Source organism: Antedon bifida, chromosome 7 (assembly GCF_963402885.1).
Source record: "Antedon bifida chromosome 7, ecAntBifi1.1, whole genome shotgun sequence".
In the NCBI taxonomy this organism is placed as follows: domain Eukaryota; kingdom Metazoa; phylum Echinodermata; class Crinoidea; order Comatulida; family Antedonidae; genus Antedon; species Antedon bifida.
The window spans coordinates 21,973,018-21,987,108 of NC_136232.1; the positions used below are offsets into that span (position 1 = coordinate 21,973,018).

The 14,091-nt window shown below is 41.0% G+C and overlaps 1 protein-coding gene across 1 annotated transcript in view; it reads left to right on the forward strand.

The window, feature by feature from the left end:
• Window positions 1–14,091, forward strand: part of LOC144848541 (tumor protein p53-inducible protein 11-like) — a 53,498-nt gene that overhangs the window by 2,970 nt on the left and 36,437 nt on the right. Inside the window, exons 2-3 of the mRNA XM_078705339.1 lie at window positions 3,011–3,071; window positions 4,573–4,691. Of these exons, the coding sequence (XP_078561465.1) occupies window positions 3,018–3,071; window positions 4,573–4,691 (173 nt within the window). The 5' untranslated portion in view covers window positions 3,011–3,017. The remainder of the gene's footprint in view (window positions 1–3,010; window positions 3,072–4,572; window positions 4,692–14,091) is intronic.

Consider the following 14,091-nt stretch of genomic DNA (forward strand, 5'->3'; position numbering starts at 1 on the left):
TTATAGAGTAAACAAAATGTAGTAACTGCAGTAGAATAATTTTGACATGATATGGTATTGTTTTGGCCATAAGCGAATACACAATCAGTCAATAGTACCGTGCATTAGAACTATACTGAATGTGGCACAAAAGTAACCAAAATGGCTGGAAGTAGCACTCCCATGGAGATTTTAATCATTCCATATCCTCTTTGTGATTACATTATTATTTTAATTAATATTTATATATTTTCTGTTCCATTCTTAAAATTTAGTTTAAAACGGCTATAATTAATAATTGTAAACACGATCAATAGTGATTTTCTCAATCTAATATGCCTTTGTGATTGTTAATGATCTGAGATAATTGTACTCAACATTTATAACTCATTATCATCACTGGACGGTGTAGTAGACTATATTAAGGAAGACAGCAAAAACAAAGTAAATAAAATAAACATACCATAAGAATGAAATTGAACAATATCAGAACTGTAACACTATTATAAAATTAGTTTCGGTTTGGCGTTTATTTGACCTTGTTGCTTATTTGACCTTGCCGCTTATTTGAAATTTTCGCTTATTTGACCTTGCCGCTTATTCGAGTTTCAATCTTGCTATTTAGACCAATCGCATTCTAGTAAAATGCATGTAAACTGAGATGTTATAATACAATGCTGGTTTTTTTTTTTTTTTAATTTGAACTTTGCGATTCTGTACTTGATAGATGGGTATACTTAGGCTAAGCACAGTTACTTCCGTTTTTAGTAAATTCTACTAAATAAAAACCAGTATTTAGACAAGATTATAGTCTGTTAAATGAGTATTTGTATAAGAAGGCAGTCTGTGAATAGTATATGCATAAAACATTAAAATCATTTTTTCTCGCTTTTGTGACGTCAATATTTTACGTCATCCATTTACAAAATGTAAAATCCATCATGAAATAAACATGTCGTATATTTCTGTTTTCATTTATCATGATAATACATAATATATTGCTTTTAAGATGATAATAATTTTTACATTTTTTTGTTGTTGAATATGTCGTATTATATAGTTATCCACTTTGACCAAAAATTTACCTGACAAATTGTGATTTAAAGCAAAAAAGTATCAAATCAGCTGCCAGCCAATAGATTTTTGGTTGAATTCAACCATTTATTATGTTATTTTATAAGTGAAAACATTTTTTTTTTTCTGCAAAAGTGATTACCTTTATTACAACTACAAAATAACCTATTCAAAGTCGTATTTAATTAATTTTAAAATTAAATTTAATATGAAAATTCATTTAAAGCAACCAGAACTTTCTTTCCATTTGAAAACACATGGTGTACTGCAAACCATGACTTTTACTAAAATATAAAATAAAAAAAAAAATATTAATTAGGAATTATGTAAAATTATTCCACTTTAGTAACTACTTTTTTTTACTGCAATAATTTCATGTAATTAATTTGTTTTAATGTAGAAGTACAGTCACCTGTGTATACCCAAAAGAAACTTAATTATTGTATAAACAGGTTAATGAACTTGACAAAATGTAGTTACTGCAGTAAAAGTTTTAGTAGAATAATTTTGACATGATCTTAAATGTAATAATTTTTTTATGAAAATGCAAAATGAGAACCATAAAAGAAATTTAATTTTGTGCACAAATGACTTTAATTCAAAGATCTAATAGCCTGGCTAGATTGTCAACTCCAATGTAATCGCAATAAAAATGATTCTTCATGGAAAGGGAACCAATGGCGGCTGCAATCAAACATTCGATACGCCCCAATACAGTCACGCACTAAGTCTACGCCTGTGTTGAGTGCATCAGCGTGAGAAGCATTCTTTACATTCTCCTGTACGATAACGCAACGCAGCGTGTTGAGTGTATGAATGCAAATACATTCTTATGACCCTCGTATAAAAAAATTGCTAGAAATTACCAAGAAATTATTCATTCCATTGCGATTAACAATATATTTAATTAAAAACTTTACTGTGCTTCAACAAAAAAATGTGTTAATTAATTTATTATATTACAGTAGATTATTATTTTATAGGCTAAATAATATTTTTGAACAGATACGGCCGCCATCTTGTTGGAATCATATTTTAGTCAGTAGTACGCCCTCTAGCCTTCGACTTATAACAATTCTCTGCTTTAATTGCAACAATTTATAAGCCTCCTAGCCTAAAACATTAACGACATCTTTTATTTATATATCACATTGAATCCATTAAGCAAATTACATAAGTAATTTCCAAGAAAAGAGCCGCATACAAGTTAAGTACTGTACATCTACAAATTTCGAGTGCTTTTGATGTAAAGTAACCAATGAAAAATGTGTTTAGTGCTCCAGAGTATGATTGTTGCCTTTTTCTTGTTGCATAAACCCATAAAGACCAATTTCTGTTAAGTTTGGACTTACCTGATAAACCATCATTTATTTATATTCATATGGAGGATATGTAAACAACTTTATGCAAATTTGAAAATGAACTTGAACAAATTTTTAAAATAATTCTTTGTAAACTAGATTTTAGGATCATGTAAAAATTATTCCACTGCAATTACTATGTTTTACTGAAAATTCTATTTCATGCCTAGCATACCTGGACAAACCAACAATAGCCTCTGTGCAAAGAGAGGAATACATACAAAAGAAGAAAACAGTTTAGAGCACCCTATTTGATAATGTTTCAATGTATTGTTTTATTGAATATACCAGCAAACATTGGCTTTAGTGTTTGGACATTTTTAACTACAGATTAGCTTTATGAAAAATCTACCAACAAATGGTAGTTTCAAGCTCTCATCTGCCGAATAAATCGCTGTTAAAACATGTCACTTTTTAGATTTTTTATATGAATTCATTGTCTTGTCTGTTCATCTTTATAAAAGTCTATATTAAAGCTATGCAAATATATTAATCTTCTATACATTATTGATATTTCATATAATCTCCTACAGTAATAAATAATTTGATATTTGCGTATATTGTTTAATTAATGTATGCCATCTTCTTTGTTACAGTCATCTGATGATGGATAAGGCGGAGGCGGCAATGTCTAACAGTGCAAATCAAACTGAACCGGTATGTAGTACATTTTAATCTTTTAGTTTAATCATTTTTTTGGAAGTACTATACATAGATATATATTTTACCCGGCATTTAAACATTTTTGTAGTTTGTCGGATCTTTAGATTTACGTAATTTTGTGACTTTAACGCGAGTACTTAAATTCTTAATGATGTATCGTTCGTGCCATTATCTTGGAGTTGTTGCACAAGCATTATTGCGGTAGGTCATGTTATGGTCAAAATTGACTATTGTGAGTTAATACAAGATGGTTACAGTCAGTATATTAGGTACAGTAGTTTACACTATTATTTCATTAGGCTGTGTTAAACAGTATATGCTTTTTGACTAAATTAATATCAATTTATGGATCACATCAAAATTATTCTGCTGCAGTTACTGCAGTATCTACATTTTTTCCTGCAATAAAATGTATGATTTTAGGTTTTTCACAGTAGAAGTTTATGAGGCAGAATTTAAAGAATTCTTTATTGTTGTTTTTCGTACTACCCAAAAGTCACAGAATTCGAATGTTCAATACCATTCAATATCGCCAACATCAATTTTACATGCAGTAGAACAATTACAGCATGTGATACAAAGTTAACCAATTAGATAAAAAGATACTGATATACTGTGTGTTATGTGCTTTAACTGTGTTTTTACTATTTTATTGCAAGTAATAATATAGGCTGATAATTTAAAGATGTATTGTCCCTCAAAAACATGAAAAATGAAGATTAATGTTATTTTGTAGTTTTGATAAAGTTAATCACTTCCATAGAAAAAAAAACGAAAAAAAAAAATGTTTTCACTTATAAAATGACAAAATAAATGGTTACATTCAACCAAAAATCCATTGGCTGGCAGCCAATTTGACCATTTTTTTTGCTTTAAATTAGATTTTTTTCAAGTAAAGACTTTTTTTTCGATCCAGTTTTTGGTCAAAGTGGATAACTATTATGTTACATTAAAATGGAATATTCAACAACATTTTTTTTTAAATTATTTTTTCAGGGGGACAACATACATCTTTAAATATTATTTATATTATCAATCATCTCATAATACTATAGAGTTAATTAATAATTAGTATCTTTTTTAATGGCATTGTTATTGATTTTCGATTGCTTAGAATTTAATTTATTTAATATTAGTTCTATATAATTAATAAAATGATTCATTGAAGATACTTTTAATTATGTGCATCATTGCATTCGCATTAGTAATAATCAAATGTAACCTGAATTAATTACATTTGATATTTTGTGTGCTAAAGTTTACGAAATAAAAACACAATAGACATACAAGATTCAAGATTCAAACTTTAATCTTATCCATTTCTGGAAATTCCATTGCTTGCATTAAAAATTACAGAACAACAATTACAATACAATTGAAATTACATTATAAAACATATTGGATATATATTTCCAACAACAACAATGCAGTTGTTAGCTAAGTTGACTATTTTTTGCTTTTAATTATGTGGCATTAAATTTTTTTTATTTGGTAGGATGATGATCAGTTAAAAAGAACTGAACCGAAAAATGTCACAGAAAAAAGTGTCCAGGTGAATTTCAGTATCTATAAGCGGCACTCGGTTGGTGGGGGTCGGTTTGCCCCACCTTTAAGGTAAGAAAATGAAATTAAATCTGTTAAAAATAGTTTCAACAGAAATTATGTTGTCTATTACGTGACTAGCTTACCTGGATGAACCGACATAGGCCTTTCCCCCTTCAAGGGGAGAACATAACCGAAAAGTAACATTTTATTCATGAACTCCCCTCCAAGACAGTGGTATCGCCCATGCGCCACGCCCTCAGGTGGGCGGCAACGCCCATGCATACCTCACCATTTCTTTTCGAGACGTCGAAACGTTAACACGTTCCGACAACAGAGGAGAACAATAGAACCTATTGTGTTTGGATTGCTTATAGTATTGTGCGATACTGAGCCTAGCTTTGCCGTTGGAGTGGATTATACACGAACGATCTGTTTTGTTGTGTGAGCAGCTACTGCAACGCTACTCACGTTAAACTTATCTGCCAACGAAGCTAAGTATCATATTTTCGGCCGTTATCCGTAGGATTCCGGTCTGGTTTTAGTGGGCTAACTGAACATCGCCAGCCAAGACCCGGTGCCGGGTTTCCTTGGCCGATTGTTGTGGGCCATACGTGTGGTAGTCACCATGCCCAAGATGGCTTGTGTTGCGTGCGGGGGGCCTCGTGCCACGATAAAGTGGGATAAACATACGAAATGTTTATCCTGTAGGGATTGCAGCCAAGCCGATCCGTGTGAAGTGTGTGTCAGGTGGCCTCCGGCGCGATTCGCCGCTCTTCCAACACGCGCTGAGAAGACCTCGCCTAGGCCTGAGTCTTCCGCGGAGACTCCGCCGTTGCCCCCGATCCCGGTAATACCGCCGCCGATTCCGGTAATTCCACCGCCGATTCCGGTAATTCCGCCGCCAATTCCGACTGTTACACCGCCGTATGTTGGTCAAAATACGTCAAGTCAAGCTCCTGCGGAGCAACAATTCGACTTGTCTCCCGCCTTTCTACAGGCGGTCGCGGCGGCCGTACGGGCGCTGCCCAAGGATGGCCCTCCGCCGGTGCCATACATGCAGCCACCTCCGACTGTCCTTCCCACGCCGGAACCTGAGGACGTTGACATGGAGGACGACGAGACACTTGTGTCTTTCTCTGATTGCGACGACAGTGCGGGGGCACCCGGGCTCCAAACGTTGGTAAACCGTGTAGTACCGGCTGTGCTATCTTACCTCGGGGTAGATTACGCGTACAAGGAGGCTACGCCGCTACCGGAGTACAAGCGCTTCACGACGTTCGGGGTACGCGCTCCGGTGCGTCACTCGCGAACGAGCCCAATCGTTCCACTCGAGCCTGAACTGCTAGAACGATTGGAGAGCGTGGCCCGGGAACCGCCGCGACGGCCCGCGCCGGCCGAGTTCGCTACGGTATTCCCGGTCCCGCCGGCGCACTTTGAAGAAGTTCTTCGCTCCCCACCTATCCCCGATGCCGCGAAGGGGAGAGCGCGGGAGGACCAGGGTCTGGAATCGACTAGAACTGTTTTCCTTGACCCCACGGCTGCTAAAACCGAGGAGGCCCTCACTGCTTGTGATAAGGCAGCGCGTGAAACACTCCGCGTGCTCTCGATGGCGGGGTACCTGCTCTCATTCTTGGCAGACCCGGAGCGGCCAAAAGAACTTGATCCGGGCGTGATCACGCTACTGCAGCAGATCACGGGGCTTGCAGCCGACCAGCAAGCGTCAGTCGCATTAACAGCCAATGCCGCACGCCGAGTTAATTTGCTGCAAGCGACGGATATCGCGCCCGGCCATCATAAACGCTTTACTACCGTTGAGTCGTTTCGGTCTACGGACCTATTCTTTGGCACGTTCTCCCAGCGGGAGGATAAATGGGCGCGCGAACGAGAGGTTCGTAGGGAGACGCGCGCGCTTCCCTCAGAAGCGTGTTGCTTCTCAATCACGATCTCAAAGGGGCCCCCCGCGGGGGCCACCTCCGCCACCTCTCCAGCCGGCTCCGGCGCGTCCCACGCATCAACATGTACCACCTCAACCTGCTGCGCAGGCCACAGGTGCGTCTTCTTCACAGCCCTTTCGCGCTAACCCCACCCGCGGTGGGGCATCGAGGGGCCGTCGTCGCGATCGACGACGATACGCGCGGCGTCGTTGATGCAAGGGGACGGTCCACTCCCAGCGGGGGAAGTGGACGGTCCACTCCCAGCGGGGGGAGTGGACGAGTGGGGGGTCGCCTCCGCGAGTTCGGAGGGGCGTGGGACTCACTCCTACAAGCGGACAGTTGGGTCTGCGCGACCGTACAGGAGGGCTACCGTATCGAATTTACAGCGACCCCGGTGCCGGGGACGATAAGCCACACTCGGATCCCGAGCGATCCAGAGATGCGCGGCGCCCTCCTGGACGGCGTTTCCGACCTTTTACGCAAGGGCGCGGTCGTTCCGGTCGACGCTCGACACGCCCCACCAGGACACGAGTCTACGATGTTCCTGGCTCGCAAATCCTCCGGCGGATGGCGACCGATACTAAATCTCAAGAGTCTCAACAAGCGCTACATCCGACCAGCCAAATTCAGAATGGAGACGCTCTCCACGATTCTGCTTGGCCTGCGACGAGGAGACTGGGCAGCCTCAATAGATCTCAAGGATGCGTACTTCCATGTACCCATCTTCGAGGCCGATCAGCGGTGGCTGCGCTTCCGCATAAGCAACCAAATTTACCAATTCGTAGCACTCCCGTTCGGGCTGTCGACAGCCCCACGGGTCTTTACGCGTGTCGTTCGGGCGCTGGCAGCGTTCCTGCATCGACACGGCATCCGTATACACATGTACTTAGACGATTGGTTGGTTGTGGCCCAGTCACGAGATCAGTTGCTGCGCAACATAGATTTCGTCCTCGACGCCACGGAACGAGTAGGTTTCTTAATCAATCGGGACAAGTCGTGCCTGCTCCCGACTCAGTACCCGCAATACCTTGGAGCCCGGATCAATCTGAACACATGCGTGGCTCACCCGACCGCAGCGCGAGTGGTCTCGGCGCAGGCAGCTCTGGCCGGTCTGCTCGCGAGTTCGGCTCCAACGGTATTCGACTGGCTCAGGACTCTGGGCTTCCTCGCCAGCTTCGTCGACCTACTCCCATTCTGCCGTCTCAGAATGAGACCGTTGCAGATTCATCTGCTAGCGTTTTATCGACCCGCGTCAGACTCTATCGACAAAGTGGTGCCGGTGTCCCCATTCGTGGCGACACACATTCGTTGGTGGCTAAACACAAAAACTCTCACTGCCGGCCGGTCGTTCGTCAGGTCCACGCCAGACATACGAATTACTACCGATGCCTCCGAAACCGGATGGGGAGGACACTCGGAGACGCAGCACGCTTCCGGCCTCTGGTCTCACAGCGAGGCCCGTCACCACATCAACATTCTGGAGCTGTGGGCGGTGCAGCGCACGCTAAAAGCTCTCAAAGCGTCAGTGCAGGGCCGTCATGTGCTCATTCGGTCCGACAGTACCACCGTCGTGGCCTACATAAACAGAGAGGGCGGCACGCGCTCGCCAACACTCTGCTGCCATACGTGGACATTAATTCATTGGTGCATCGCGCACAGAATAACATTAACAGCAGCCCATATAGCGGGGCGGCTAAACACAGTAGCGGACGCGCTATCAAGGCCTCTGCTTTGCCCGACGGAATGGCAACTCTCGCCACGTATAGCCACCCTCATCTTCCACCACTTCGGGCGGCCGCTCGTAGACCTTTTTGCGACAGCGCGGAACACTCAGCTTCCAACCTATTGCAGCCGGTTCCAAGAAGCTCAAGCGTGGCAGATGGACGCCCTGTCCATCTCGTGGGACGGTCTCTGGGCGTATGCGTTCCCACCGATCTCTCTCCTCCCGCTCGTGTTGTCGCATGTTCATCGCCATCACTGCCGGGTGCTCCTAGTGGCTCCATACTGGACGCGCCAGTCATGGTTCCCACTCCTCTACAGCTTACTGTACGACCACCCCCTGCAACTACCGGTCCGTGCGGACCTTCTATCGCAGGGCAGAGCACATCTCTCACTAACAAACATCCGATCCCTGCGCCTGACTGCCTGGCCATTGTCAGGGATCGCCTCAGAGAGTCTGGCATACCAGATGGCCCGGCCGCCCTGGCGGCCAAGTCCCGACGAGAATCGACGCTAACAGTGTACAATAGCCGTCTGAAGCACTTCTTCCGGTGGTGCGCCGAGAAGAACACGGACCCCAGGACTGCGTCTCTGGGTCTTATCTGTGACTTTCTTTTTTACCTGTTCAATTCAGGGTTGCAACCCCGCACGATTGCAGGTTACCGGTCGGCCATCGCGGCCATATTGCCGGCGCTTCCCGACGGTTCGACGATCTCTAACTCTTCTGTCATCACGCACCTCTTGCGAGGCATGCATCATGAGCGTCCTCCTTCGTCGGTTCTCCTCCCGCGCTGGGACATCAACGTCGTACTCTCTGCACTCACCCGCGCCCCCTTCGAACCATTACATAATGCCTCTCTTTATAACCTCACCCTCAAAACGGCGTTCCTAGTTGCAGCGTCATCCTGTCGACGCCGGGGTGAGTTGCATGCTCTATCGCTAGAGCCCGGCCATATTAGGTTCGAACGCGGTGGCGTGCGGCTAACTTTTCGCAGGGGGTTTCTGGCAAAATCGCAGACGTTGCATCACTCGCCGCCCGCGATCTTCATCCCCACCATAGCTGCCTCTTCTTCTGTCCGCGAGGACAAACTCTGGTGCCCGGTGCGGGCCTTAAAGTTTTACGTCCATCGGACCAAGGACGTACGAGAAAAGCTCTCTCACCTCTTCTGCGTCACAGTCCCGCCATTCGGCCCGGCTTCAAAAGCCACCATAGCTAGGTGGATCATCGCCGCGATCCAGGCAGGCTACTCGGCGTCTCAAACACCTCCACCTGCACACATGCATCAGGTACGGGGTATGGCTGCGTCATGGGCCCTGTTCTCGGGTGTTCCTCTAGCAGACGTACTACAAGCAGCATGGTGGCGATCGCATACAACGTTCACAGCTTTCTACCTCCAAGACCTCGCTCAAAACATGGCACCAGTAGCACACGCTGTGCTGAAGCCACAGTAAACAGGTATGTTGATCAAATTACCTCTTCTTGTCAGCCCACCACCGACTAGATGCCTAGTCCGGTGCTATTCTGGCCTATGTCGGTTCATCCAGGTAAGCTAGTCACGTAATAGACTACACAAACCAAGAGTGGTGTTGGTAGTCTATGAGTGATAGCTTACCTGGATGAACAACCCTCCCTCCTCCCCACTTGACAAGCGTCTCGTGGAATGGTGAGGTATGCATGGGCGTTGCCGCCCACCTGAGGGCGTGGCGCATGGGCGATACCACTGTCTTGGAGGGGAGTTCATGAATAAAATGTTACTTTTCGGTTATGTTCTCCCCTTGAAGGGGGAAAGGCCTATGTTGGTTCATCCAGGTAAGCTATCACTCATAGACTACCAACACCACTCTTGGTTTGTGTAATTCAGCATCTTTACCCACAGTAGCTTTCATTCCATAGTTTCAACAGAAAAATTGCTTTTCATTCCATGTAGTTTCAACAGAAATTATGTTATCCTGCCTATCTGGCAGAAGCTTTCATTCCATAATTTCAACATAAAATTGATTTTCATTCTAAAATTAGTTTTCAGATAACCTTACCTTGCTTATTTCAACAGAAAATTTATTTCCATTCCATAGTTTCAACAGAAATTTAACCCATTCTTTGCTTGGTTTACATTCTCAAGAGACTATTGCCTCTTATTCCATAGATTCAAAAGAAAAGTGCTTTTCATTCCATGTAGTTTCAACAGATTCAACATTATGTTATCCTGCCTTATCTATACATACATACAGTAGCTTTCAATCCTATAGTTTTAACAGAAGATTATGTTTTAGTTAGCCTTTTACCTTGCTTCCATTCCAGAAAATTGAATTCCATTACATAGTTTCAACAGAAAATTATGTTTAAACACAGCCTTTGCTTGGTTTACATTCCATATTTTCAAGAGACTATTGCTTTTCGTTTTAACAAAAAGTTGCTTAATTCCATAATTTTTACAGAAAATTGATTTCCATTCCATAGTTTCAACAGAAACTTTATGTCTAAACCATTCTTACTAGCTCCCATTCCATAGTTTAACAGAAAATTTCTTTTCATTCCATAGTATTTCTTTTCATTCCATATAGTTTCAAAGGAAATCTTGCTTTTCATTTTGTAGTTGTTTAGGTTTGGCAGTAGACCTAGATGACGCTTAAAGCCCTTAAATCCCTTTGGGCGAACCTCCCGTAAGCGTTGGATGTCATTGTACATGGGGCTTAAACAAAAGTCAGTGAAAGTGGAAGATTATCCCATTAATTTCCGATTGTCCACCAACTCCACCCACACTCTATGAGACTTTGTTGAACCAGAAAAAAAAAAACAGACATTTTTTTTTTGAGTATGTTGTTTTGCTCTCAAATCGGAATCTCTGAATCTGGTAGCTACTGTATAAACGCCATCATATAGGCTATCACATACAGGTAGCGCTCCCATGGGCCTACCCTTTGCAAAAAAGCCGTATACGATCCGTATACGCTGAAAACGTATACGACGTATACGGATCGTATACGATTTCACTGTTTACATTATTTCCACTCTGTTGCTCCACAAAGAGTTGGCGTCGTATACGTTTAGCATACGTAACGTATACGTTGTTTATTGATGATAAGAATATCGTATACGGGACGTATACGAATCATATACGAACAAACTAGGCCATTTTATAAATTATAATAGTAGTAATGAGTAAAATAGAGCTAAATAAAACATTTAAATTGTCATTACAACAAATACGTACGTAGGCTGGCTCTCTGGCCTAGCTAGCACCAGCCACTAGTCTAGTAGTAGTATTAGTAATATAGGAGCTAGGACATAATTAGACCATATTTATTTCTATTTATTAGATAGCCTAGGCTACCGATAGAATTCAAACAACGTTTTTCGCAAGTCAATAAAATACGCTAAACAGGTATACTACTATTAGGTAGGCCTAGAAAGGACAAGACAAGGGGCCATTTTCACGATGTTGTTTGCAGTTTTCCTTTATAAAATAGACAGAGGTCAGTAAGTTCAGCCGCCGACGACGACCGAGCGTCGCTCGGTTGCCTACAGTTGCAACTCGTGGTCGACTCGGCTCTCTGGTGGCCAATCATGCATATCATCGGGTACGTCGCGTCGTTCGATCTTCTCAATTCGTCACACCACGTGCGAGCTTTGGGTGGTCAAATTACATCGTTTATGTTAAGCGATATTATTCCGCGACATGTGTTGTAGTATAGCATGGAGATGGAGTAACAATAATTTGGCAAATAATGCCGAAGAGGAAAACCATGATCCAAAACAGAAGTGGGATGTGTTGATATGTACATTAATATTATATAATAATAATTATTTAACGATGAATACAATCGGATTTTGAATATGAAGTTGAATTTAAAAAAATTAAAAACAAAATTAGTGGTTATAGTAAATACAATTATATCGAATTTCAATTTTTTCCCGGTTAAGCGAACAGATTGAATTGCTTTCATTTATCTCAGCGGTATTTCTGCTTGGTGATTAAGAAATCATAAAACATGTCTTTAAAAAATAACCACCCTCAACTGTAAATAACAAATTAAATAAGTCTACTAAACATTGTTGATTTCCCATGGACCCAACAATACCCCCAACTATTTCATTCATAATTGTTTATTTGTAACAGTTTATTTTAAATCCTTGTCCTTTGTTAATTCAATTGTGTGACAATTAAATTAGATTGTACATGCTGATGCTGTATATTATGTAAAAAGATGAGTCATGTTTATCAGATTCTTGAAAAAAATCAAAACTTTGAATTCTCTTTATTTGGAGTTAGACTCGTACTACACTAATTAAAATGATAAACAAATATCCAGCAGCCGTGTGTACAGAGGGGGCACAAAAAAACTATTAGCTACTAATATTGTACACAATTTATTACATCCTTTTTTAAGTAACACATATTCAATATTATAGTAAAACGTCTATACGTTAATACGTAGTTACGAGGCGGTATCCTCGCAACTAGGCCTCATAGTTGTTTACCACTCCAACACATATGATATGAATAAAGCCTATCTTATTAAATAGTATCTCGCGCCCGCGCATATGCAACAAAAAGTTACAAAGGTTCACTTATTTATATTAACGATTTTTTTTTTTTAATTTACGAATTAAATAAATAAAAATATAATTAAATACCGCTTGGCCTGTCAATGATGGAGGCATAAAAATGGGGGCGTGGGGTACCTTTTTACCAGGGAGATGTAAAATAAGTATTTAACATTTACCTGGTTTTACTACGTTTGCGTATAGTTTATCATTTGGATTTTTTAAGTTACATGTAGGATATGTTAAATTGTATTTATCAGTGACAACTCTAGTAAATTTACAGCAATTAGTTCTGATGCCTAAATTAGTAAAATGCTAGCGTCGGAGCTTCTTCTTTTGTATTTTTGGCTGTTGAATGTTTTGTTGGCACCCCCTAACTCTGCAACGATGATATCCATAATGCGTCATATTTTTATTTCACCGTTGTTGATTTTCTACTAGCTAGAGTAGGTTATTATAATAATACAACCAATATAACCAAATCTAATATATGGGGGAAAGCTAGCTAGCTTATTTTCACAATGAGTGTACCACAGACTCTTTTCCTTGGCGTATTTTTCCCAGGCCTAGTTACTCTTAGTTTACTAGAGCTGCTACAGTAGCTAGTTACTGCATGTTCGATCTATACAATTACAATATGCCTATAGCCTAGCTAGCTAGAAGTCATCGAATTTACTATCTACTTTGGCCTACTGTAACTAGGCCTACATCCCATTTTTTATTTTTTTATGGCGAGTTAAAACCCGTAGCAAAAAAAATTCCGTTTGATAACAACAATGATGATTGAAAATGAATGAAATCTGATCCATCCATGTGATGCATGCAATGCAGCACACACACCAGGCACGTTTTGGGCGAATTTATTTGGATCATTCCATATATATAATAGGGAGCCACATGTATTCTACATTTTTATTACATCGTAATTTATGGATTTTACTTAGTCGTTTTAAATTTAATATACTGCGGGTCCAATTTAATATTTATTTATTTATTTCCAAGTACATTAATATTAATTAAAGCACTTTCAAATTAATAACAGCACATTTTGTATGATTCACTTATTAATGGAACGTACCAAAGGTAAAGAAATAGCAGAGGGGATAAACAAGACGGAACAGCCTGGGTGGGTTTTTATGCTTGATAGAAAAATAACGTCTTGTAAAATACAGCACCAATTTTTTTCATTAGCGAAAACTATGAACTAAATCATCATAGGGAATTTAATGTACATATACCGACTAAAAAAAACAAACAAATTGTACATTAA